The sequence below is a fragment of the Brienomyrus brachyistius genome, chromosome 10 (assembly GCF_023856365.1).
Source record: "Brienomyrus brachyistius isolate T26 chromosome 10, BBRACH_0.4, whole genome shotgun sequence".
Classification (NCBI taxonomy): Eukaryota; Metazoa; Chordata; class Actinopteri; order Osteoglossiformes; family Mormyridae; genus Brienomyrus; species Brienomyrus brachyistius.
In genome coordinates this window covers 25,155,704-25,183,393 of record NC_064542.1, presented here as the reverse complement: position 1 = coordinate 25,183,393, position 27,690 = coordinate 25,155,704, and the positions used below count along the sequence as shown (strand labels likewise).

Here is a 27,690-nt window from a genome sequence, read left to right as displayed (position 1 = left end):
AGGTCAGAATCTGAATGTTTTTGATAGACATCAATGGAAAAATAGGATAATTAGGAGCATTTTAGAATCTCTGAGGTATCTACACAGAAATAAAACAAGAAGAATTTATGATGAAATACTTAGAATATTTAACTGCATTACGCCTCTCACCCTAACATGAAGAAAAGGTTAACTGGACTGCAACATTCTGCATTTTCTTTTAAAAAGCGAAATGTGTAGAAACATTTCATATGTAAAAACATACCCAATGTTGCGGTAATTTCCTTAAGCAGGTTCAGGCAGAGCAGTGAAGTCAAGTCTGTTCAGTAGCACATCCAGCAGCATTTTACTTGAAGTTCTGTAAATATGCTACTGTATAAATAGAAAATCTTCAATATATGCCACAGATGCCACTGTTTTTCTCTTTAAATAGCCTGTCACTTGTAAATCTACTTTAAGAGTAATTTCTTAAAGCAATTAAAGAAAAATAAACTAGGTATTCTATTAGAAATACTACAAATATTTTTACACACACAAAAAAAAACAAGACAGGGGCTCTGACTAGATTAGTGAGGATCACACAGCCGTGTGTGAATAGCAACCAATAGCCAGTGCACATCCCTAACATGCGGTGCTCAGATCAGTACAGATGCATGGTTCCCTCCTGAGCTGCACTGGCTGCACTGGCTGCACTGGCCGCACTGGCTGCTTTCCAGTGACACAGAAAGAAGCCCTTATAAGAGCTAGTCAGTTGCAGCCACCTGGAAGCAAGTCACCATAAGCAGTCAGAATTGTTGCAATCAGAATTGAGTATCTAACTCGAGTTAGTGGCCTATTTAATCATGGATGAGTAACTTCCTTCTTTGACAGCACGACTGATAATCAACTATCTTAACGCAGTGACTAAAGTCGGTGCCTTTCCCCACAAGTGCGGCTCAAACTCACAGTGAGATAGGACCCGCTCAGTGACCGGGCCAATCAACATCTGCCTACCCCAGTCAGACAAACTATATCGACAAGAGCAGACCTACAAATTCCATGAAAACACATTTACATCCATCCATCCATCCATCCATAACAGCTTTCAATACCCCTTCGCATTACATTCCACCCAAGTTATTATTATTTATGTGAAACTTACTTTTTTCACTTTTTCTCCATGTTTTCTATGATGGAAACAACATATTGTGCTGATTAAGACATTTGACTGTTATGGTGAGAAACAATCAATAAAAGATAAGCTTTCCCTTTTCTCTCTGTTTCAGTTTTTTATATTTTTTTTAATCCTGCAATCATGTGTCTTTAGAACATTTATCTTCTGGGACCTGTAAGCATAGATGCAATTAGATCTTTGATATTGTGTTAAAGATTTACATAAATGCAGTTTTGACTTTGATATCCTGAGGGGAAAAAAGCTTGACAGATGTTTGACTGGTAAATCTAGCAGCAGTTTCAGATGAATAAGAGATAGATACATACACGTGTGAGCAAGTGGGTGCCCCGGGGGCATTAGGGCAAAAGCAAAAAAAAACAAGCACTTACTGCCAGGGATTATGGGTTCTGGTGGAGGGAAATGGGCAGGTTTGATGCTGTAAATGCAAACATCAGACAGCTGACGGACCTCCCTGGTGTTTACCCCGCCTGGGGGCCCTACAGATGCTTCAGAGAAAAGGGCCCTGTGAATTTCACTGTAGAAAATGTGATGGACGCCACAATTTGCGCAAACGGAGGGAACGCCATTCCCAGGTTTATGTGTTTGCCGGCCAGTCCTCAAAGAGGACTGTAATTTGCAAAGTGGCCAGAAATTTCCTTCCATGACACTTAGAATCGATCACCTGGTGTATCCACTGACAGTTTTTCCGAGTAAGACTCTCGAATCTCCAGTTTCCTTTATGCCTGAAAAGAAATCCAAGCTGATTGTACCAAAGTACTTTAGTGAGGATTCGTTGTTAATAATGATTATTATTAATCATTTTATTAACCATTGTTTAGAAATCTAACTTATGCAAACATGACATACTTAGATCAGAACAGACCAACAATAACTAAACAAAATGAGACTATTAATTTATCTTCACTGCTAACCTGTGATGGGGAAAAGTTATTATATTTTAAATACTAATACAGTGGAACTTCCTCTTTTTGTTATTGTATTAAAATTTATATCATCCATCCATCTTCTATGACTGCATATCCTGGGCAGGCTCACAGTGGGCGTGGAGCTCAGGAAGAAGGGGGCGCTAAGCAGGGCAGACCATGGATTCCTGGGTACTCCAATTCACCTCACTGCACGACTGGAACTTGAGTTCCCTGAACAACATGGGAAGCACATCCAGGCTCCAGACACACGTAGCTAGAGGCAGAATTATAACCCTCATCCCTGGAGGTGTGCGGCTACAAAGCTACCCAGTGAAGCACAGCTCCACTGCCATCCGCACGGGCATTATTAAATCATGAAAAGGAAAAGGAATTCAATCTACATATTCCCCCCCCCCAAAATTCAATGTAATGGCAAATTTGGGTCTCTTTTGTATTACTTTTAATGAATTATAGAGTAGACAGTAGCTATAACATAAGAATTATAATAACCATAATTAACAACAATTAAAGATACAATATGGCTCAGAAGTAAGATGATGTGAATAAATGCAAGAATTACAGTTTGCCAGAAATTATATAAGAAAATAGTTTAAAAAACACATCCATTTATTTTTCAGCCACTTCTCCTGGTCAGGGTTATGGGAATCTTAGAACTCCATCCATCCATTCATCCATTTTCCAAAGCGCTTATCCTACTGGGTCGCGGGGGGTCCGGAGCCTATCCCGGAAGCAATGGGCATGAGGCAGGGAACAACCCAGGATGGGGGACCAGCCCATCACAGGGCACACCATTCACTCACGCATGCACTCCTACAGGCAATTTAGCAACTCCAATTAGCCTCAGCATGTTTTTGGACTGTGGGGGGAAACCGGAGTACCCGGAGGAAACCCCACGACGACATGGGGAGAACATGCAAACTCCACACACATGTGACCTAGGCGGAGACTCGAACCCGGGTCCCAGAGGTGTGAGGCAACAGTGCTAACCACTGCACCACCATGCCGCCCCCAGTGCTAACCCCTGCACCACCATGCCGCCCCCAGTGCTAACCACTGCACCACCATGCCCCCCCCAGTGCTAACCACTGCACCACCATGCCGCCCATCTTAGAACTCAAAAACCAAAACGTCAAAAAAAAGTAGTTGTCATGTTGTTTGTCTTTTTACACATATATAAATAACAGAGTAGTTTACTACACGATTAAATAGTGGGTCTTATGACCTTTCAAGAATGTCTGATATAACCATATAATACACCTCACCTTTTACCAGTAAATAAATCATTGAACTAATAATAATGCACAGAAACAGAAAATAAATAAGCAATTAATAAACCCAGCGCAAAAAACAAATATAATATTATTTTAGAAATCTGTAGGCTGTGTTGCTTCTCTTGTTTTCACTTGTTCTGATGCTAAGTTTTTCAGACTCGCTGGGTGCTGTTACCCAGTGTTTTCCATCTGTGCATGTGTGTGTTTTAAAGCATTGTGCACATGCACAGAGCATCCTTTGGTTCTTAATACACTCTAATCCAGCTTTTGTCCCAAACATAATTTACTGAGTCATTTAACACAGATCAAGGGAAACAGCCATGATTGGTAAAGCCATTTTTTGTTTTTTAATTCAATTGCACATTGCCAAAATAATGTGACTACTCATTATTATGTTATTCTGGCGTCTGCTACTACTTCTACAAAAAAAAAAACAAACATCCAAGCACATTTAAAATCGGATTCTTCTGGAATTTAAAACAGGCATATATCATGGCGACGTAACTCGAACAAAAGATTTTCATAATTAGAATGGATATTTTTCTGCTGCTCAGAACAGAGGAGTGAAATAAGAGCAAGAGAATCCATGATGTAAATCTAGCACATAATCTGTCCAGCTATCTCAGCTTCAGTTATTGTTTTTCCTAATGCAGGACATTGACGCTACACGTCTAATGTGCCAATGCTATGAAGGACTGTGACTGACACGTAACCTACAACCTACAATGTTCCCTCTTTTGAAAGCCATATTGCTCGCAGGACACTAGAACGGTCCATGTTTTCAGCATGATTGCCTTCAGAGATGGTGGGATGCAGCCTCTGCGGTACTGAAATTGTCAGCATTCGGGGGGGGGGGGGGGGTGTTTTGATGCATGAATTCTTCGCTCAATATCCCCATTGGAGAAAGCTCATCTCCATCCTAGATTGCTTGTGGAGCATACAAATGGGACAAGGAACTCTATTTTAATCAATTGGCAGGACCTTATCTCAAAAAAGTGAAAGGCCCTCTTCTCTGTAGATTTTGTCCTCTGGCAAGAAGGAAGTAATTGCCTTCAATTGGCAATAATTCTGTCACCATCCATGGCACTGAAATTTCTGTGGCACATTTCGAGGAAAAAATGTGATGTCAAAGGGATTAAATCAATGTATTGATTAATTTTGTTCAAAGGCCATTGACTAAACGCAGACTGAATGTTAACAATGCAAAGATATATGTAAACTGAGATTCAAGTACAACATATCCTAGGTCAGAGCTTTCGCACACAAGTCTCTTTGTAAGGACTTAAGAACACTGTAAATTCATTTATTTTTATGTGTAATCGATCCTAATGGTTTACACAAGCTAGTGAATATTAACATCATTTGTATGAAATATATTTTGCACTTCTGATTACACCTAGTGTCATGTATGCGTTTGATCAGCTCTGACCACGCCCACTGTCACCTCAACCGTCACGACTCCAATGATCATCATCCCCAGAGTTCTGAAAAGCTGCATCACACCTTCAGTTATCAGTTACTTGATTTAAGCCCAGCACTGACCTGGTTTCTTGCAAAGTATTGAGTGTCTGCACCTTACCCAGTGATCCCTATTACTATTACAGCCTTTCTCTGCATTTCTCTGCATTTCTCTGCATTTCTCTGCATTTCTCACTTCCTGGACTTATGATTCTTGCTTGTGTGATTCCTGCTTTTGGTTGCTCTGCCAATTGCCTCCTTGTTACTGCCCCATTGCTCGTACCTGTATTCTCCCCATCAAATTACACCTTTGCATTGTTTCTCCCCTCTGCCTTACTGGTTTTGACACTGCCTGTCTCTGACATAGATTTGAGCTTCCGAATTAAACATGCAAATCTCCTGCACTTGGATCCTCTCTGGCTGATCATTACACCCACACACACAAAATATATAAATTATTTTGTGGTGGCAATCTTCTTCTTATTATTAATCTTTTGAATAATTACTAAGCAACGATTCCAGGAGATTTATGCATTGTTGTCTTTGCCAGTATTGTTTTATAAAGTAAATACATAAAGCACACAATACAAATTGAATTCACAAAAGAATTCAAATAAGAACAAAGGGAAGATATATAAGATATATTAGCACGTTCCAGAAAAAAAACAAGAAATAAAAATCGTTCAACTACGCGAAGTTCTGTTTTTCTGAAGTATTTCAATCCTTTCCATCTTTCTTGGTTAGCAACAGAAGAGTATCCATGCAGAATTTCTTTGGTATAAACAGATGTTTCTATTCCCTCAACTGGAGGGCTGAACTGGGGTTTGTGGGGGGGTATTCCCGTTGTCACACTAAGGACCAATCGGATGCCTGCAGTGGGCCTGATGGCGCCGGAGTGGCCCGGAGCCACATTCCTGGCGTGGAGTGAGGCCGGCGAGACAGAAGGTGGGGCAGCTGCTCCCCGTGAGTCTGTGTCCGGACAGCAATGTATTACAAGCAGTTGCATTGTGCTTTTTAAACAGCATCATTGCTTTGTTCATTATATACCTGATATTAAGACTATATCATCTATGCACTATATAAGTTCTAAATGGCAAAATGTTGTGTTTTTAGTGGGGGGGGGGCACTCATAATAAATATACTGTTCTGTTCTTTCTGATGTAAATTACTTTTTTTAATATAGTGTAAGTGAGTCGATATAATAGAAAACAACACATTTCATATTTTTGTGAGCAACTATGGGGAAATACTTGATTTTTGATATTTAAATGCAGTCATTAATTTAAAAATCTTAAGACTTTATAGACTAAATTTTTAATTAAGAAATTGTGCTGCTGGAGGTTCTATTGGTGTATCTGGTATATCGTACTATGACATTCACACACATATATGTCGAACAGATATCATATTAGTGTAGCCGATTGCCATATTTTGTATATTTATTAATTTTAGGTGGAAAGGAAACACAAGTTTTTGTTTATAGAACAATTGTGTTTGAAAAATAAAGAAGAATATATAAATAAAGAGTATATAAGTACTGTGTACTTCGGTGCTATTGGACACACTGCAGAATAGGTTTAACTCAGCAGTGTATTACGTTGCTCTTTGGAGTAGCTTTCTACAGTTCACCCAAGTGGTCTCACATAAGCCTTGTCTCTAAGCTCCACATTTAATCTGATCAATACAGCACCACACTTGATTAAACACAGCCGCCTCAGCAGACTGCAGCCTCAAAGCCTGATGTTTGAGTTCTCCAAGCTGTATTTGCAGTGAGTTGAAAGAGAGAGGGATTCCTGTAAAAGCTATCTATAGCTAAAGGCCATGAATAAAACATCTCCTATCTTTATTATTTTAGTTTCTATGTTGGCAGGTACCATTGCTTCAAACAGTAAAGGACTGCATTTGATCTTGGCCTCAGGTACGTGTGTCTATGAGTGTGTGTTTGAGTGGACATTACGTGTCTTGTTGTGAAATTTTGCTAGATTTCCTCCTATGGTCTGAAATCTAACCCTGCCCCCTGACCTATTTGGTGTTTTCCGGTACCAATGTCCTCATCATTCCCAGCCTTTCATCTCCAGGTTGGGAGCCCTGGTAGCTTTAGCCATTTTCACTGCCACAAAATCTAGCTGATTGGCATCACATTTAGCTACCATGGGAATTACCAGACCGGGAATCACCAGGCCGGGAATCACCAGACCAGGAATTACCAGACCGGGAATCACCAGACCGGGAATCACCAGACCGGGAATCACCAGACTTAATGTTTTTACCTACATATAAAAGTAATGGATGGTATGTGGCAGAAACAGCTTCTGCAGCAGATAACATTGTGTTGGACAGAATACATGATTGACTTATTGCCCCATTATTCTCTCAGTGGCGGGTGGGGGGCGGCACAAGAGGGTCAAGTAATTATTAAGTCCTTTAAGTTCTTTTGAAAATGATGAGGTATCCTGTGCTTTTAAAATTAATCAAAGATCAGGTAGAAGGTTAATTTGGAAATGATTTGAGGCAAAACTAGCTAACCAGGCTAAAATCATACGTAGCACGTTTGTATCTAGGTGACTTAAGTACATGTTAAAGACTATTTATTCTTTATCAACTCAACCATTTACATTTCTTACAACATGACTAATTATCAAGATATTTGTATGTGCGTGTGCGTGAAAACACACACATATATATATATATATATATATATATATATATATATATATATATATATATATATATATATATATATATATATTACACATATTAATTAATATTAATTCCAGTGACAGAGAGGAAACTCCTTAATACACTTGAATGACAGTATCTTCTTAAGGAAATGGGGGGTGGATTTCTGTGATCTGAGATCACTCCCCAGATCAATATCCTGTCTCTGTTGAAACAAGTGTTAGAGCATCTGGCCCAGACGGAATGCAGGGTCCTTCCCTAAGTTACCTGTAGCAGCAGAGCACTTGCACACAACGCTGTGGCTATGTTGTATATACAGATGAGTCCATTCAAATCCCTTCTGGCTCAGGCTGAGATCTGAAGCGGTCAAAGGTTTTCTTATCTTCTTTCCAGAGGAAAAAAAACATCTGGATTCAGCTAAAAAGAGGAGCCACAAACGCTACAGGTTAATTCTCAGTGCAGCTTCGCTTAGCTCCACTGCATGACCCTAGGCAGCGGGATAGTGTGGGACTCGAGGGGACCAGGTATTTCTTTCATTTTTAATCTGATCTACACTTAAGATGATGCAAATTAAATTTTATGCGGGTTAACTAAGTACATGAATTACATCAAATTGTTTTCCGACAGTTAAACGCTGATGTGGCAGCACGCGTGATCACAAAAGTGCTGTCAACACATCGGCCAAAAGGCAGGGAACGAAAGTTGTCGAGAACATTTGAATTTTTCAGATTTTCAGACTTAGCAGATCCGTCCACGTGATAATAATACTGAAACTGTTTGTGAATTTCCATCCTGTTTTCTGTACTCTGTATTGGAAAAAGTGAATTCGTCGCTTAGAAAATAACACAAAGTGCAGATGATCATTACTAAGCAATGATAAAAAAAAAATCTGTGAAACCAGGTCTCAAGTTATGAGGAAGATCTTGCAACTAAAGTAAAAGATCATTTTTTAATGTTTATTTTATCAGTAATATAGTTGTTATTTAAAATGAAGGTATGAATGGTATTTTCCACATTTTATGCTTTTACGCTACATTTCGTCAAAGCTACTAAAAAGGATACAATATTGCAGTGTTAATATACGTAAGCTGTATTTTTTTAATCTTTTAATCTTAAATAAACGCACAGAAACCACCGCGGTCTGTTTTGTGTTCTGCTATTGCAGCAACATTCCTCTAATGAACAGTAAGCAATTTGCTACCTGTTGAGTTTTTCCATGATATTGCATATTCTTCATTCAAATACCATATAGCACCTCGGGTAAAAATAAGAAATCATTTAAAAAGTTATTGTAATTAATTTGTTACTGTGCTATCTTAATTTAAGCAGTTTGGGTCTGTATAGGATATATATTTTAATCTGAGCGGCTCATTTTTTCCCCTGAATTTGAAGAACAACAGGACAAATGTACCTGAATTAATGGATTAAATCAATATATGACATTTACTAAAGTCAAGTATTATTATGCAAAGTTTGCATCTCCAAGCAGCCAAGCAATGCTTTCAAACTTGTTTTCTTGAGTAATAGTTGTATTCAGAAGACAGGATACATAGCAACATACCCTGAAGCCACATAACCCGTTCAGTCAAGTTTGAATATTTAATTACATTTTAAAGCACTTTTGAATATCACTACTGATTCTGTTTACAGTCTCTTTACCCTATTATGGGGTGACTTTGTTATGAACAGTGCTATAATTAAATACAATGCATTGAGCTGACTTGCCTAAAACAACGCTGAAAAGGGGCCCTTGGCAGTACGATGAAGGTGAGGGTTTGAATGTTTACAGGAAGGGGGCGGGGTTATCAATTATCCACACAATGCTTCTACGAATATATTCAAATATTACCCTGCAGGCTATTCATACCAAGGTCTTCATTGTTTAAAATCAGTGTCGCTTCAGTATATTTAAAGAGTCTGAACATAAAATAGATTTATAACCTTTTTTTAATCTCTTAGATTTATTTATGTTCTTTATCTCCCAGCTTTATTGATTGTTACAATGGATGTTTGACTCAGCAGAAGGATATCAATAATTCTTATTGTGTGCAGGGCAACTGGAAAGTTCAGCAAAGATATTAATCAACAAATTGTCGGGTTCTTGTTAGGACACATTGTCTTTATAACTATCCATTATGTAATCAATTGTGCAATCCATTTGGCAAAATAACAACTGACTCATGCAAATATGGGGCACACAAATAAATCAAATTAGCTTTGTGATGTGTTGTTGTTGGTTAAAAGGTTGTGGAGATCACTTCAGATAAGACTGAGATGTCAATATTTCTATATCTTGTTTTCAGTGCTAATGCAATCAGCAAACTGCCAGAGCATTCTGTAAGACTACAGAAACTGAGCATATATCTTTATAGAGGTTTCAGAATTATAAGTGCAAAGTAACTGAGTCTGGGCCTGAAGCATCAGCTTTTGGCTCGTTTCCTGAAGAGTGAACATGCAGACTGTGTCAGAGCAGGTATTTGACATACTGCACATACATGCACAGCTGACACAACTGTACCATGCATGAGTTTTCACCCTGCATTGCCATCCATCCATCCATCCGTCCATCCATCCATCCATCCGTCCGTCCATCCATCCGTCCATCCATCCATCCATCCATCCATCCATCCATCTGTACGTCCGTCCGTCCGTCCATCCATCCATCCGTCCGTCCGTCCATCCATCCGTCCATCCATCCGTCCATCCATCCATCCATCCATACCCGTTTGTACTTTACTTCTGTACTTCGGCCTTGTATCCACCCCCAACCGCATTGTAAAAAAATAAAACAGCGGAGGGACGGGAAGTTCATGGAAGAACACGACCTGTTACTTTAATATACTGGGCTGCCCCTCCCCCATCCTGGGTTGTTCCCTGCCTCGTGCCCATAGCTTCCAGGATAGGCTCCAGCCCCCTGCAACCCAGATGGATAAGCGGTTTGGAAAATGGATGGATGGATGGATTCCTCATAGATAGTGTTGCCAGGTAAGTGTTAATCAGAACAAAACATAAAATAAGCAATGTCTTATAATTTGTATGATTAGTATATGGTTAAAGGTCGTGAAAATCAATCAAGCAGTCAATCAAGCAATCAATCAAGCAGTCAATTAAGCAGTCAATCAATATGCATTAAAAATAAGCCATGGGTAGACTGACCTTAAAAAATATCAAGGAATGAGTGATTTTACTTATTTTCACCACCAAATGTAGCAATGGTATATGAATGATTTATTTTTTATTTTTCTTTTTGCCAAACAGCCACAGATGAAGATCTTCGTAATGTGATAAATCAATCGAAAAGAAGTATTGTAAAAAGAAAAAAAACAAAACAATAATTATGCCTTAAAGCCAATCATCTATAATCTCATAAATAATAGAGACATAAACGTCACATGAACCTGATTTCCTGAGCAGGAGGTCCAATGAAAGGCTCTTTTTTAAAGATGAGCTGAGAAATTCTTTGTTGCTTGGAGGCCACATATCCTCAACGTTCCCTTGAGCAGTTACTCAAAAGCCGTTGACTGCAGGTCGCTGCTATACCATCTTTCAAACATCAGCACAGAGGCAGCCTCAGAGCCAGTATTTTTATCCCCCACCCACCCTCTATCTCGCTCCCTCACTCTTTTCAAATTGAGACTACAAGATAAGTGGTTGCCAAAGCCACAGTTGCCTGCTGCTCATTGATAAAACCATATCTAATCCGTCTCGGACTTCCAGTGGCTGAGATGGGCTCCTTTCAGACTGTCAGCAGAGAGCGGCTCTATCACTCAAGTTCAACTCCACATTACAGTGTCAGGTTTTATCAACTAAATATTTTGGAAAGGGAATGGCACTGTATGCCGAGTTCTGGCAGGGCGTGGATTCGCAGGGTCTCTTCTGGTGTAGGATTTAGGGTGGATATCCATCTCGCCTAAATATACGCATCTCTGGATTATGACACATCTCCAAACTGTGACATGCATGATGCACTAAGTACAATCAATTATTTACCATCTATGGAAACAGATTTTTAATGTAAGCTGTACTAGGCACACTTCTGTGTGTGTGTGTGTGTGTGTGCACGTGTGTATTTTCTGTTACTAGAGAAACTTGCCAGTTTGAGTTCTCTTTCTCATCATAGTTCATTCAGTTCGTTTCTGTCCTTGAAGCTCTTCCTCAGCTTTATGCTTTGCAGTTCTATGAGATTGTAGCAAATGTGACACAATATTGTTTGTGATGTTTTTCTGAATCAACAGATTCAGTGGGTTTTACACAAAGTAACACCCAAGTACGTACTGTATGTATGTATGTATGTATGTATGTATGTATGTATGTATGTATGTATGTATCTATCTATCTATCTATCTATCTATCTATCTATCTATCTGCCACATTTGTTCTCACATTTCTTTTGCATCAATGTGTAAATGTCATGAATATTTTTTTAAAAGTTAAATCAGATCTCTATTATGTAGCATGTACCTCTATTATATAGTATGTACTTATACTGTATACCGTGTATTCAATTAGCTATTACAAAAGACATGAGAGTGTGAAGTTTAAAGACCCTAAGTAAAGTAGTAAATTTTTCTTGGGATCTACCAGTGACAAACCTAATTTCCTCATGTTGTCACTGCGTTATGCTGTATTACCCCCGTCGTTACAGCAGGACCGTGTAAAATGACTTACATAGATGTGAACTTCACTTATTTACAGCCTTTTTTTTAGATTTTAGGAATGAGCACAGACTCAAAACGTTTCCTCTCTACTTGTTGCATTTTTAAGGGCAGAGGCATGAAGATTATCAATATTTTGGGCTGCTAGTGTAATGTACCTAAAATGTCAACATCGTAATCTGTCATCTTCTGGTCCCTGAGTTCATTCTCCCACTCTGATGATTCTTGGGTTCTTTTCAGTGATGAAAATATTCTTGGGATATTTTCAGTGATGTTGAGTATTTATTAGTACTGGGCAACATCCTACTTCATAAGATTATACAAAGATACTCTGAGTCTGAGTTATAAATATAAAATCTTTCGCCATTAATTGTCTTGGTTGCTTGGACAGCATGGGCTATTTGCATCTCTTGACCCGTTTAACCAAGGCATGTTTTCGTGTGATCTTATGCAGCACTTACTGGATTCCGGGTCAGAATTACCATCTCCTTCTGTACGGCTGTTGGGAGAGGACTGCTCATAGAACTCCTCCTGAGGGAAGCCCAGTGGGAGAGGGTGGGTTGTGCTGGTGCTGCTGGTGAGCTCCTGGTCCCCTAAGCCGCTGTCGCTACAGCTCTCCTGTGAGCCATCTGGGAGGTGAAAGGTCACGCGCCGCTGTGTCTGAAATGGAAACCAACACATTGCAGGGACCTTCAACTAGAAAGCCAAAACATAAGGCTTTGGCCTTGTACAGGTTATAGACATAAATTATGCTATTTATTAAATTGCTTTATTTACTACCTAATAAACCATGTACCGCCATTTATTATTCCTCGAAATGTCTCCTTAGTAACAATGAATCCATATTAATGGATACTCATTATATTCAGGCAGTCCATATAAACATACACATAATCATACTCTATTGGCTATTTAGAGACAACAATTAGCCAAATTGTACTGTATGTCTTTAGGAGGCAGAGAGGAGACCAACGTACACTGTTAAATTGGCAAAATTAGCACCTTGTTTTACACTTGCAGTTGCTCTTAGAGAACAGGTAGAGTAGCTGCATATCATTAATGTGAAATAATGAAGAGGACGGAGACTTCTGTCAGTTTCTTTAACAACCGTATATGCAAATGTAGAATAAAAAAGTGCACCATTAACACATGTTCCTTTGAAAAGCTCAAAGGGATGGAAGTAGCTTTGTAAGAACACTTTCTCTGTGTTGCTGAGGTTTACAGATAAGGCAGAGGAAAGGGAGGGTAAAAAAAAATGTGTTATCTTTACACAAACAAATCCACATTCTGCCAAGTAGAAAATCTGGGATCTGTAACAGTGCATCAGTTCAGTATCTCTTTGTATAATGAAGTAAATCGCCCATAATTAATATCCGAAACATAGTTTTTTAATTTCCAATGCTCATGAACACTAATACCACGAATAATATATTACTACAAGTGATATATATGTAGAGAGCCAGAGCGATGCAAAGGACTGGATGGTGAGCAAGGAGGCCAGAGCTGACTGAGCACACACATGCAATGGAGATGCAATGAAGATGCAATGAGATGCAATGAAGATGCAATGGAAATGCAATGGAGATGCTGTAAAATGTGCAGCTGCATCTGATAAATAGATAAATAATAAACTGAACTTAAAGTAAAAGCAACACTCACAGTATAACAATTGGTACTTATACTCAACTGGTCGACCAATCACAATGATTTAAAGCAGAGGAAGAGTTACAGTTTATTTTGATGAAATAAAATTGTACAAATCTAAAAAAAAAAACATTGAAATGCAGTGGTGGTGCACTAGTGGTGATATAATTAATAATTTTTTACGAGGTATTTGCCACCAAACAGATAAATAACAATGTTGTTAAATAACTACGGCGCTCACTTACAGAGAGAACCTGGGTGAGATTGGCTGCTGCATTCGACAGAAATATAAAGTGGTTGTGTGGGAAGTTTTTACTGTAAGTCTGTATACTTATGAAAGAAGCAAATCATTTAAAATGTATGTTTTTCAGTGCACTAAAGACTCCCTTCTGGAAAAAGGTGCAGACCTTCTTATGAAACCAGTCATAGCTGCCATTTCACCGGCTCTCTAACGGAACCGTCCTCCAGAACAAACAACCACAGGACAATTAGAACAAGCAACACTCCCCCATAAAACCCATTCAAAAATGCTCAAAATACCTATATAAAAGTGCAGCTCCTGTCACAAGTTAAAAGTAAGGTTTACTGTCAAGCATTATCAGTTATTGAAAGACTATGCCTGGTAATCCGGGAAAGCAGACAAACGCTGGGGAGTGAGATATCAAGGCCAAACAAAGCCTGCCCTGCAAGATAAAACCAGTATGAAATATATGCATGTGGTGATAAGAAAAACATAGTCAGTCCCAGTTCTGTGTCAATCCAGCTCTGTCCAGCTCCTCCGGTAGGTAAAATGGCTGTATGCCAATGCACTGGATCCTCCGGTGAGATTGGAGCCCCCCGATATCAACACAGGAAAGAGGCTGGAGCAGAAGAGGGTCTCAGTCAAAGATTATCAGCTGATTAATGCAAATATATACTGTGCAAGTCATTATGTACACAGAGACATAGCGGTTTACCAGCATTTGAATGGTAAATACCAATCTAAACTGGAATGATGAGTGAAAATATAAGTCATTGTGTGCTACTCACAATTTTAGTAATTTCGCATCTGAACCCAATGGAAAGTTGATACATCATAAATAATCTGAAGCAGCTGACACATCATCAACTGAACAATCCATACCGGTTAACCTGTAAGTGGCCAGTCAGTCAGTCAACTAACTTACCAAGTAAGGCTGCACAATATTGGAAAATGTTCAAATATTACAATGTGAATTTTTCGCAATAAGTATTGCGATATTTATAAAGAAATAAGGGAGTCGGAAATTTACACAAAACAAACTACCGGTAATTAGAGAACTTTTATATGAAGAGTCTGTTCCATAAATCGGTGGCGTATCTGCGACTTGTACCAGCAAACACTATGCAGACAAATCACTTACTTTTGCTCAATATTGTCTCTAAGGAGCTCAAAATAGCGGGATGCAAAGGTCATTTGGTGATCGGTTCTTGATCTTGATTGATAACAAAGTAAATTACATATTATACAAACGCTTGCAGAAGCTTATTAAGCATATAAAATCTAAATATGAAATATAATTATGAATGTTTTGTTCCAGATTTTATATCCTTAAGTATAGTCAGGTTTGCAGTAACACCTATGATGAGGCATTTTCAAATAAATGGACAAGCACAGCCCTTCTAAACTACATGTAGAAATTATGCCTCTACTATGCAGGCAGAACAGCGCCCTTCACTCTCTGAGAGTTTTTACAACTGACCAGTTCTCTCCTGTTGAGAATCAGTGGACATAACTGATGCACATAAGCAACTTTTTGGTGGAGGAAGGGGAGAATCCTCAGCTAATAAAGACCTAATCAGAATTTGACGTTATTGAATATGATTCACTTTTCCTTCAACATTTGCTGAAAACAGCAAAACCTGTTCAGTACAGCTCCTCTGGTGGAAAGTAACGTGAGATATTAACATGGGCTCAGACAAGCAGTGTGGTAATTGTGTCAAAATATGAATTACATATTATGAATGCGCAGTACAACAATTGAATGCAAATTAGTAATATAATTGACTTTATTTTTTTAAACAAAGAAAAACCTACTTAAATTACTGCATCACAGAGAGGGCATGTTAACCCTCTCGCACAAGTGCCTGCACCCAATTATATATAAGTTCTAACAGATGTATTTACTGCTATCATGTGGCAACATAAGCATTGTAACATGCCATTGTTTTTCCTTTCTTTATTTGTTAAATCTCCCCATGTCAAACCAGACACAGACTTTTCATAAGCAATTTGTGTGATTAGGCTGGCATGAAAAACCTTTTATTTTTAGCAAATGTCATGTGGAAATTCATTGTGACTCATTGTAGCTCGGTAGCACTGGCTGCCTGGGGCAAGTTACAATGTTTCTGGCCTTTCTGGGTTTACACAGGTGGCTTTTTTTACCATCTATGTGGAGAGAGGGCTGAAGACACTCTGTCTAAGAAGTATAAATATCCATCCATCCATTAATCTTCCATGCACTTATTCTGGACTGGAAAATACTCATAATAAGATTAAATAACAAGATCAAGGACTCTGTGTTTGGTGTGCTTGACAGACACATGACTGCTGATAATAAGGCCATTGCATTGAAGTGTACAATACAAACCAAAATATCACTTGCTTCACTAAGTCACTCTAAAGAGCTGTTTTTATTTAGTATTTGAAACCAAAATCTCTTTCACAAAGTAGTGACCATTCATCCTTAATGTAGATAAGTTATATTAAAGAATAGTTCTGTGCAGACTGATGGCCAAATTTGCACTAAATTTGCATTTCAATTTGAAAAAAAAATATTAAAATGGAAATTTTCCATCCATCCACACATTGCCCGCCACTTGTTCAAGTCTGGGTCGCAGGGGCAGCAGTCCAAAGAGAGACGCCCAGACCTTCTCCTCCCCAGCCAGCTCCTCCAGGTGAATACCAAGGTATTCCCAGGCCAGCCAAGAGATATAATCTCTCCAGCGTGTCCTGGGTCTGCCCCGGGGTCTCCTCCTGGTTGGACATGGCCGAAACACCACACCTCAGGGAGTGGCCAGAAGTCGTCCATAACAGATACCAGAATCATCTCAGCCAGCTCATTTTGATGGAATGCAGGGATCTGCTTTGAGCCCCTCCCAAATGCCCTTGCTCCTCACCCTTTCTCCAGGAGGAAGCTCATTTCTACCACTTGTATCTACAGTCTCATTCTTTTGGTCACTACCCAGAACCTGTGACCATGGATGAGGGCAGGAAGGTTGATTGACAGGTTAGCCTTTTGGCTCGGCTCCTTCTTTATCAGAAAAGACAGAAACAAAAACCACATTTACATGCACAGCTAAGTCAAACTGGTTATAGCTTGCCTACTCCATTTAATCAGACTACTGTCCTTGTCCAAGTATACTGTACATGCAAAGGAAGGGAATCGATTTATTGACCGAAACATGTTTGAATCCGCTGCTGTAGGTGGCGATATGGCTCCTTTTGCTTGTTAGTATTGGGATTTTTCCAGCTGACCTATTCCATCACAGGCGTAAAAAAATAATAAAATTAATAATAATGGATGCACGGACAAATGATGCAAGCTTTAATTGCAATCTAGTCAGAATAACAGATACAACAAGATCAGTGGCCTGTACTACGAAGCGGGTTACTGGCTTATCTGGGTAACTTGTTGGACTTAAGGTACCACAGTTTAAATGGACTTCATTTTTGTTCACATTTTGTCCAGACTACCTTAAATCCGACAAGTTACCCCGATAAGCCAGTAACCCCACTTCGTAGTACAGGCCCCAGGATCGCATAACAAGACAAAGTATGTTGTATAATATACTATGACAGAGCGGTATTGGCAACTTTTCAAATATTGCAATGTGATTTTGCTGTAATACTGTAAATATTTGGGTGTACAATATATTAAACTAAAAAAAATAGTTCAACATAAATTTCTCACAAACCCCTCTAGGAGTGATTTAATTAAGCAGCAAGGATGAAAATGATTGTGATTGTCCCAGAGAACGCATGCAGCATCCATGCAAGAGCAGGGGATATAAACTTTAAACTGATTTCTAAGCATATACTAGATAATCTTGAAAAGGAGCATGTGAGAGCAGGGGCGCTGCTAAGGATTTTGGGCCCCATGAAAAGAATCTTGACAGGGCCCCCAACACATTTATTGGGGGCTTCACTGGGCCCCCTCTCAGTCATGGGCCCCGAGAATCGTCATCGTTTACCCCCCCTTTACAGCGCCCCTGTGTGAGAGCGCCTAAGCCAGTTTGAGTCCAATTGATCGTATACATGCAGGAGTAAATCGACCCTCAGACGCATTACCTGGGTGTCTTAGTCTGACATTGAGAAATTCGATTTAGAACGATTTCAGTCAGACTAACATGTTTACATGTACTGTCAAAGTCTGGTTTTAGTTGGACTAGCACTGTAATTTGATTTTCGTAGTCTGCATGTAAACCTTCTGAATGTCTGCATAACTGCTGACACTGCACGGGTCTACCTGTCAATCTCCTGCTCCATTCCTCCCTCACTACTAAACAAGACCCCGAGATCTTGAACTCCTTTGCTTGAGACAGTAACTCATCCTCCACCTTACAATACGCCCTCTTCCAAGACAACCATGGCCTCAAAACATGCAGGTGTTGATCCTCATCTCAGCTGCTTTCCACTCAGCTGCAAAGTGCCCCAGTGCAGACTTGATGCAGCCAATGAGCAAAGAAAAAAACTAAAAATGTGCCCCAGAGGTCACTAGACCTCCAGATCCAGGGATTGCTACCATTTCAGGCGCCACGGCTCAACTGAGCTCCAACCTATTTCAGGATGCAAGAGAAGTTCCGCAGGAGGTGTAAGTTGAAGATCTCCAGGACATTAGTCTACCAGGTCTGTCGGCTACAGATCTGATGATAGAATTACAAAATCAATCATCGAGGGTTCTGCTTCCAAGTTCACTTATGACCACCCATATGCTCAAGCACAGTCTTTGTTAACGATAAACTGTGGCTAGTGAAGAAGTGGAGACCATTCCTCCCAATCACACCCTTACAGATTTTCCTGTCATTACCCTTTTTTGATATAAAATTTTCTGACTGTCAAAGGTCTATTTTTTAACAAAAGCAAGTTAGATGGTTTTTAATCACAGATGAAACATGTCCAGCACACAGAGAGTGATGCACACCAAACATTTTTACGATTCAAGCCCTTTCACTGATTATGGTTAATCTCGTTAATAGCCACAAAAATAGCCTGTTTCTACTGTATGAATTTTTTTTTGTTTCATCACTTAGAGTTAATGGCAACTCTTGCATAGCCCGTCCATTTTCAGATACGTTACGGATGAATTTTAATTAATTTTTAAATGCACATCACTTTCAGTTAAGGCCCTGAATGATCATTTATAGTACAAAGGGTGTAAAAACTGTTCTAGTAACGCTGAAACAACATGAGACAGAGATGGTCTGTGATGGACAATGCATACCTCTTGGATTTTCAAATTACTGACATGTACTGTATTTCCTTGCATTAGAATACATCTAAAGGCTGATAACTCGAAAACTAAATACTGTAAGACATGTCAAGTATATTTTGTTTTAAGCAGTTCATTATAGGCCAGCACACAACATTACACGGTTATTTTTTTGCACAAAAGAAAAATTAAGGTTGATCTTCAGGAGCAGGGTTGGTAATCATAGTATTAAAGTTTGGCTAATTTCTTACCTACAAGTTCATTTATTGTTCACTCAAGAGAGTATCTTGAGCGCATAAGATAGAAAATATAATTTTCAGGATTTTGTGGGTTCTATATGATTTGGTGCAAAATCTTAAACATCTATCGACAAAACCTCCATGAGCTACCGTCCACAGCACTGCCTGTGTTTTCGCCTCTTCCTTAGCAGGTACTTTAAGCCTCATCACTATGTTTGTTGTTGTCAGAAACTTTTGACTGTCTTGGCCTCTAGTTGTTTAACATCCATGTCAATGTAAAGGACACATGGAAGCATGTGGCCAGTGACAGTTACGTCGTTTGAATTTATTTGAAATTATTCTTGCACGCAAAGGGGGCAAAAACTTTTAGGGTCTCCCAAGGCAAACCAGTCCTAGGTGAAAGGCCAGACTAAGAGTGAGTCAAACGACCATTATGAAGAACACAAACAAGGAGCAAGAGACCACACCAAGAATAGATATCGGGGCTCCGCCCAGTAGCCAGGCTTAGGGGGGAGCTCATCAGCAAGTGCCTGGTGGTTGGGTTTTCACCCATGTCGGGCACAGCCTGAATGAGCCACATGTGATTGTTCTGCTGTGGGCTCACCACCTACAAAAGGAGCCATATTGGCTTGGTGCATTCTGGATGGGATGACAGTTGAAGGTTGGAACATTGGCGGATCTTTGTCTACTGAAACTGGCTTTACTGACATGGAATGTATCCTCTCTGATTGACAAGGATCCTGAACTCATGCCAGAGGTAAAGCGATACCAACAGCAGGAAAGGAGCTGCGCTATACTACACTTTGGAGTTATCACTGACAATTACATTTTTTTAGAGTTTAATAGAATAACACATGTATCTGTGTGCTTCTCCTGATTGTCGCTGCAACTAACGAATTAAGAGAAATAAAAAGATGTCATTAATCTTTCATAAGCTCTGGATGCTTAAATAAAATTGTAATTTTTTTATGCTTCAGCACATTTTATCATAGATCATCTAACATTTTTAGCCTTGCGTTCACTCTCAGAATTCATTAAGAGTTTCTTAGCACTGACAGCAAGGGGAAACCTCTGGTGTCTACTGACATTTTGTCTTTTGAGAAGTTTTCCACACTCCGCCTTGATGTATCTATGAGGCAGCAGCACGGCCAGTTCTGACAAGCGTTCATTGGACATGCCTGTTCTCAGCCATGTTTTGAGTTTTGAGCCACTCAAAAACTGAGAGGATTTGTTATGGATACAGTCATATGAGCTGTTTTGTTTTTTCCTATCAGCAAACAAAGCTGCTTAGAGCTTTTTCAATTTTTTTAAGTTACCTGTGAATAAAGTGCTAGCCGGAATTCTTTCAATACCGTTGCCCATATATTTTATCGTAATTGATAATGCTAGCTCAGTCAGAATGCTTATTGTCACGTTAGCTATACTTAATTCTAAATGACAATTAGTAATAATTGATATTAATCCCATCAACAGACCATATCTTTTTGAGTTTCATTTTGACTATTTAACAATGGAAATGCTTTTAAATGTAATGAATTTCCCCATCTGGCTTACAGCTCACAACGTTTAGCCCACTCATAATACTAGCTAGCTACACGATTAATTCGACATAACAGAATCAAGATCAGTAATTAAAATGTGACACTATGACAGGTTAACAATTAATAACAGTTGTCATGTATCGCATTAACCACATCATATTTAAATTCCCAATTTATAATGGACTTAACAGGGGCATAATCTTGACCACAACTGTCATTATCCCTGCATAAACTACTGAGGAAATATTCTCAGCATCTTCAGTGGTGCCCTCAGTCATGCCGGCAACTGTCATCTGGAAAAACTGGGTAAAAATGAAAGAATGGAAGTATAAATAACAATGATTTATTCCACTATCCCGTACGATGAAAATATAGTCATTCAAAAGAATTAGGAAAACTGTTAAAAAAAAAATTAATGCTGTGGTAGAAGGACAAATTGTGCGGAACCGAATATTAATACATGGCACAATTTTAACTTAAAATTATCTGAAACAAAAAGCACAACGATGAACATATCTTTGCATATCATACGGAAAAAAAAACAATAACCACAGCCAAGCCTCCGAATTGGGAACAAAAGACACCCACAAGGCAGTAGAATAGCATCCTTTCCCAGGGGACTTGATAATAGCTGTAACAGAAATAACAGTATTTAATTTATAATCACTGATTCAGTTGTGTTTGGCTCTGCATTATAATGCAGCTGCATAATAATTTTTCAGAAGAATGTAAAAATCTGTTTCTTAAAAAAATAATGGGGAGAGGGGACTGTGGGAGGTAAAATGATAGTTATGTCACTTCATCTACGAGTGAAGCAGGAGTCACGCCCTCATGTACGCAAATTAGCAAGACACGTCAAATGTGTCAAGCTGTTTTTCCTCCCTGGATGTAACAGAACACTTTGGCATGAAGCCGAAAATGAGTAATATAGCCTGTTACTATGTAATATACAGTATGGTGATCATGGGTAACATGGATAAATACTTATATGTTCGCAGAAACTAACAAAACGTCACTTTACACTGTGAGTCCCATAGACAATTAAAATAAAACTAGATGCTGGAATTAATTATGCCATGAAGTTAATTAATTATTTCTATACCTAGTATTCCACTAAATGTCCATTTATGGTGAATTTAATTAAATGTTAGAGAACTGAAGTATCTCTTTTCAACGCACTTTTTACTCGCACCCTACCCATGCATAATACATGGCATCTAGTCGCCTGTTCAGCCCCCGCTGTGATTTTATGTAGTGAAACTCCTCTGTATGTGTGACAGACATGTGCATTATTGACCAATTAAAGAATGTATTCTGGAATGTTACTATAGAAACGAAATCGAACAAAGAAGCATCTCTTCTGTTCTTTATTGCATATTTTCTTTTGCTTGCCTATTATAGTATATGTTGTATAGGATACATCTTATAGTATAAGTTTACCAGTTATTCTATTTCAGTGTAAAATAAGAGTATACTGTACAGATATATAGAGTACTGTATATAAACTGTAAATATCAAGTAAACATGTATTTGTGTGTGTGCACGTGTCTGTGTGTGCATGTGTATGTGTGTGTCTGTGTGTGTGTGTGTGTGTGTGTGAGCAGATATACCTATCCTTATGGGGACACAATGTCCCCACAATGTGATGAATACCTGTTTTCTTTTGGTTTCCTGGTCCCCATGAGGGAAAACTCCATTTAATTTAATTCTGTGACTACAATTAAAAAACTAAAAAATGCAAAAAATACTCTTGTATTTTGTTTGGTTACTAATGGTTATGGTTAGGGCTGGGTAGGGGTTAAGGTTGTCATAGTTAACGTTAGCATTTTTGCCATAGAAAAGAATGAGCGGGCCCCACAAAGATATCATTAAACGACTGTGTGTGTGTGTGTGTGTGTGTGTGTGTTAGATGAATTTATCGTTAGCATGATTAAAAATGCTTGTTTTCCATGACAAACAAAATGAATATTTGCTGGATTAGTGGAAACTGAACTACAAATACAGTCTTTCCAATATTAGTAAGATTTTTAAATAATTATACACAGTATATGTTTTTCTTTTTTTTTTCATTACTATATCACTGCCAGCGTCTATATCCAAAGGCGACTCCATTCTATACTGCAGGTTATCAATAAAGAAAGATAAGGCTATGCTATCAGTTAACTGTTATCACTATATTTGAATTTCCAACATTCTTTTTAAATTCAAAAGTTATGATTCACATTTATAATACTTAAAATTTCGTAAAACTGTTTTTCAAATTCAAAGCAAAATAGTGAATTTAAAACCATGTAGTGAAGAGTCTGCTTACATTAGAGGATTTTTCACTTAATACATACACTCCAACTGAGGAATAACTCAAAAGGCGCAGCAAACAAGATACCGTAAGGCATTTGGAGAGAAGTTCAATCGTTCACAAACCGCTACCATGAAATCTCGGCAAGCACAAGCTGTGAAGGACGAGTCCAGGCTTTGATCATGTGAAACTTTCTGATCATTGAAAGATTGTATTAATAATTGATTAAAACACTGTTCAGTCTCAAGACTCCAATTTATTCCAATGGTAAGACCCTTTCTCTGAAAATGAATCAATACATACAAATCACAACTAACGCTACTTTTTAACACCAAAGAATTACAAGTACTGATCACACACTTACACAACGCACATCATTAATCTGGAGATCAATGTAAAGAAATCATTCAGTATTTATGAAAAGGGCTTTTTTGAAGTAGAGTGTATTGATCATTCCCCTTTTTCCAAATGGTGAACCCTAGTCACACAGAATCTTTCAGATTTGTGTACAAGTTTGAACTCACTATGCCTAACAAATAGGCCAGTGTGACTGCATTGTACTTATTAAATGGACAGTGTGTATGAGTGTGTATAAGTACACCTTATTATAGAACAGCAGACGTGAATGTACCAGTTTGTTGGTTACATATTTACATAGAAGTGATGAGTTGAAAATTAAGTTTTGACAGCGTGTGGCACATTGGGAGACGGGTCACTCCTGTCCGGTACCGGCTGACAGCGGTGCCAATGTGATGGCCTGTTAGCCCAATTAAACTTGACATTTAAGTCCCTCTTTAGCTAGAGCAGAGTGACCAAAACAGAAGGAGTGAGAGTGAGAAATGCTCGAAGCGAACGATGTGATAAAAACCTGCGATTTTGACATCATGGGGACCGCCTTTTTGGTCCCCACAAGAGGGAACGTATTTTTCTAAAAATCTGTCACTGCAATCAAAAAACTAAAAACATCCAAGGTCTTGTATTTTATTTGGTTACTTTTGGTTAAGGTTGTCATTGTTGGGATTAGGGTTTTGCCCATAGAAATAGATGGAAAGTCCCCACAAAGATATGAGTGCAAACTTGTTTGTATACGGGATGGGAGTACATCCGCTTGAGACAGAGAGAGAGAGAGAGAGAGAGAGAGAGAGAGAGAGAGAGAGAGAGAGAGAGCGAAAGAGATCAAATAGATTTTGATTCAGCTTCAAGAGTTTCCTCTTAGTAAATGCTAAACAACAAAAATATTTTAATAATTTTATATTGATAAGTGACAAATTCCAATTGAAAGTTCTTATTATTTATTGTAAGAAAATCATTTATTTTGAATACATAGCTCAGTGACACAGCAGAATTCCATGTTAATGAAGTCTACCAAATCACCCACAATCAATGGAGACTTTTCATCTTACTCAGTAGACAGTATTGTTTGCCAACATTAGGACAATCTGCTGCAGCGCTAAATTTATCCCACGCACCCAGTCACCTTATTTTCACAGGAACACCTGCTAATATAGTTGCAGGCAGGAAGGGTTGCTCTCTCGCGCTGCTTCCCACTAGAGGAATCAATCAGCAGAGGATTCATCAAGGAAAATTAAGTACTGTAGTCCCCACAAGATTGAAAGCATCCTGCTTCAAGCTGCTTCCACATTTATTACATTAAGGTAATCAAATCCCTCCAAAAATTGTTAATTACAGTAATTGAACAAAAGTGATTTCCAACCCCAGTCACACAGCCTCTTCTGCATTGGCAGGGCTCTTTGGAATCATAAACATTTTGCACGGATCACATTAACCAAGTGATTAAATTTAATTTAACTACACCAATAAATGCTGACCAAATATCCCCTTCATGGAATGAATCTCGCTCACTTTAACGGTTATAACTCCAAATACAACTGCATTGGAAATCTGGACTTTCTGACAAGCAGATTGTCGACCAGTTTTGTAGTCTATTCCCCTGATGTACAGCACACAGGACGAGGGAAAAAAAGAAAAAAGGGAAATCCTGACAGCTCCGGCCTCCGATGTCAGAGCAACAAGTTCTCTGCACTTCTCACATGACCGGCGGCCTGTCACGGTCCTTCTGTCGGCTGGCGCGGTCGCGGTCAATAAGGTGCGATGTGTGTGGGCTTCTGTGAAATGACGGTCAAGAAGAACCTGTCATGGAAGCTTAGCATTCAGAAAAAGTCAGGCAGGCCATGGACTCAGTATAAAATGATGGTGGTGGTGAGTTGGAGTGTGTGTGTGTGTGTGCGTGTGTGTGTGTGTGTGTGTGTGTGTGTGTGTGTGTGTGTGTGTGTGTGTGTGTGTGTGTGTGTGTGTGTGGGGGGGGGGGGGGGGGTGTTCTGGGACAATTGTTTGTGCCTGCTTACTCTCCAAGGTCTCATTTGAGGATTACCATTTGTTTATTTACCACTATGGAATTGGCAATTCCTCTAATGAAAAGGGAATCTCTAAAATAGAAGATACAATTGTACCATGAAAACACAGAAGGATATTAATATAGATACAATGAACCGAGTCAGCTTTTAGCACTATTAAATGAAGTTGATCAAACATGAGTACTTTTTTTACCCATAATTCATCATTCATCGCATCCCGTCCACCAAAGCATGGGAATCTCATAAGCAGCATGCATTGCCTACTGTATTTGAGGTCAAGGCTAGAAACACAAATGATGGCTCATTCATGTAAGTGCCTGAAGGCTATTATTGCAGGTTCATGTTTTACGCAATGTGCAGGTATATTACAATTCACTACCAACATTATACTCATATGCTCTTAGTTTCACATAAAAATTTATTTAGATTTTGAAGTATATATATATATATATATATATATATATATATATATATATATATATATATATTTATTATGTATAATATATATATTTATTTTACAATGGTAATCTGTCCAAAGAGTTAATCATAAAACAGATTGAAAGTGGTTATGCAATTAAAATTACAACTGGAGGTAATTGGTACCTATGATTTTAATTAGCACCGAAGCTACCAATAACAGGCACAATGAGAGACATCATCTCATCAAACAAAGAGAATAAGAAAAAGTCAATATATGTGAGCTACAAACTTCAGATAATCTCATGTGAGTATTAATATTAAAACTCCTCACCAAACGTGATAGGCAAGCATATAGTTAGTGGGGTAATTCTATATGGACATTGCATATACAGCAAAATTATTCTTGGATATTGTCTTTGTATTTGACTTTGAAGAAGCAGGATTTGCACACCAAGGAGCCACTTCTTTTGAGGTAACAAAATTAGCTTTTTTCATCTTAGCAGTGTAGGTCAAGAGCTTCTCAGAAGATTAAGGAGTTCCATTACTTAGGAAAGGTTTCATTATTTAGGGTCTGACTTAAAATACTGTAGGACATTGGGTAAACATAGAACACAACACAATAACTTTTTACTTTTTGGGAAACATCTACAGCATATATCGCAATTATATAGTATCACTTCAGTATCACTTTTTCATCCATCCACCCATGCATCCATCTTCCACTGATTCAGTTTTTGCACAAAATAATAACGGTAGTTCATTGATAGATAATAGATAGATAGATAGATAGATAGATAGATAGATAGATAGATAGATAGATAGATAGATAGATAGATAGATCTATCATCTGTCTGCCTGTCTATCAATCTATCTGTCTGTCCACTTATTTAATTGTACATTTCACATTGTATTATTTCCCTTGGTAACCTGATAGAATTTCAGGTTTTTAAACGAAATGCAAAAAAAAAACAACCAAATCTAACATGCAGGAAAATAAATTTAACGTTACAGACATGATGGAATCACGTTGACTGCAGGGGCATGACGGTCATTTCATAACAAGGGAAACCCCTTTTTTGGTCCAAGTACAGTTAAAATATAAATAGATGCTGTTATAAAACTACTTGTTCTTTTGCTGCTGAGACTTAAACTACATTTAAAGCACTACAGGAGTACCCTGGCTGTTTTTAATAAGTGTTTTTAACTGTTTGGTCGAATCAGTCAAGCAGATTCTTTTGTTACAGTCCTCCTCTTGGGATGCTGGCTGATTAATTCAGGTAATTTAGCAGTGATAAATTCAGTAAAAGGACACAGTTAAATGTTCAAGTGAACAGGGCACATTCTTCCAAGCAATCACTTTATAATATTGGAACAGCTGGATGATTAGACAGATGACTGTGCCAGTCCGATCTACCCAAGTCGTGTCATTTACATATCATCCACATCAGCTTGTGTGTAGACTTTCATATCTTTATTCATCCTCTACTAGGGTAGTCTGGCACATCACTATTAATTGGTGACTCTAAGTCACTCTTAATGCACGGCTATGTGCCAGTTATGTTCAGATGGACTCAAAAGATCAA

The 27,690-nt window shown here is 38.6% G+C and overlaps 1 protein-coding gene across 3 annotated transcripts in view; it reads right to left on the bottom strand.

Moving 5' to 3' along the window:
• Positions 1-27,690, bottom strand: part of pcdh11 (protocadherin 11) — a 175,539-nt gene that overhangs the window by 42,874 nt on the left and 104,975 nt on the right. For all 3 annotated transcript variants that reach the window (XM_049029910.1, XM_049029911.1, XM_049029909.1), the window contains one exon: positions 12,604-12,802. In XM_049029910.1, the coding sequence (XP_048885867.1) occupies positions 12,604-12,802 (199 nt within the window). The remainder of the gene's footprint in view (positions 1-12,603; positions 12,803-27,690) is intronic.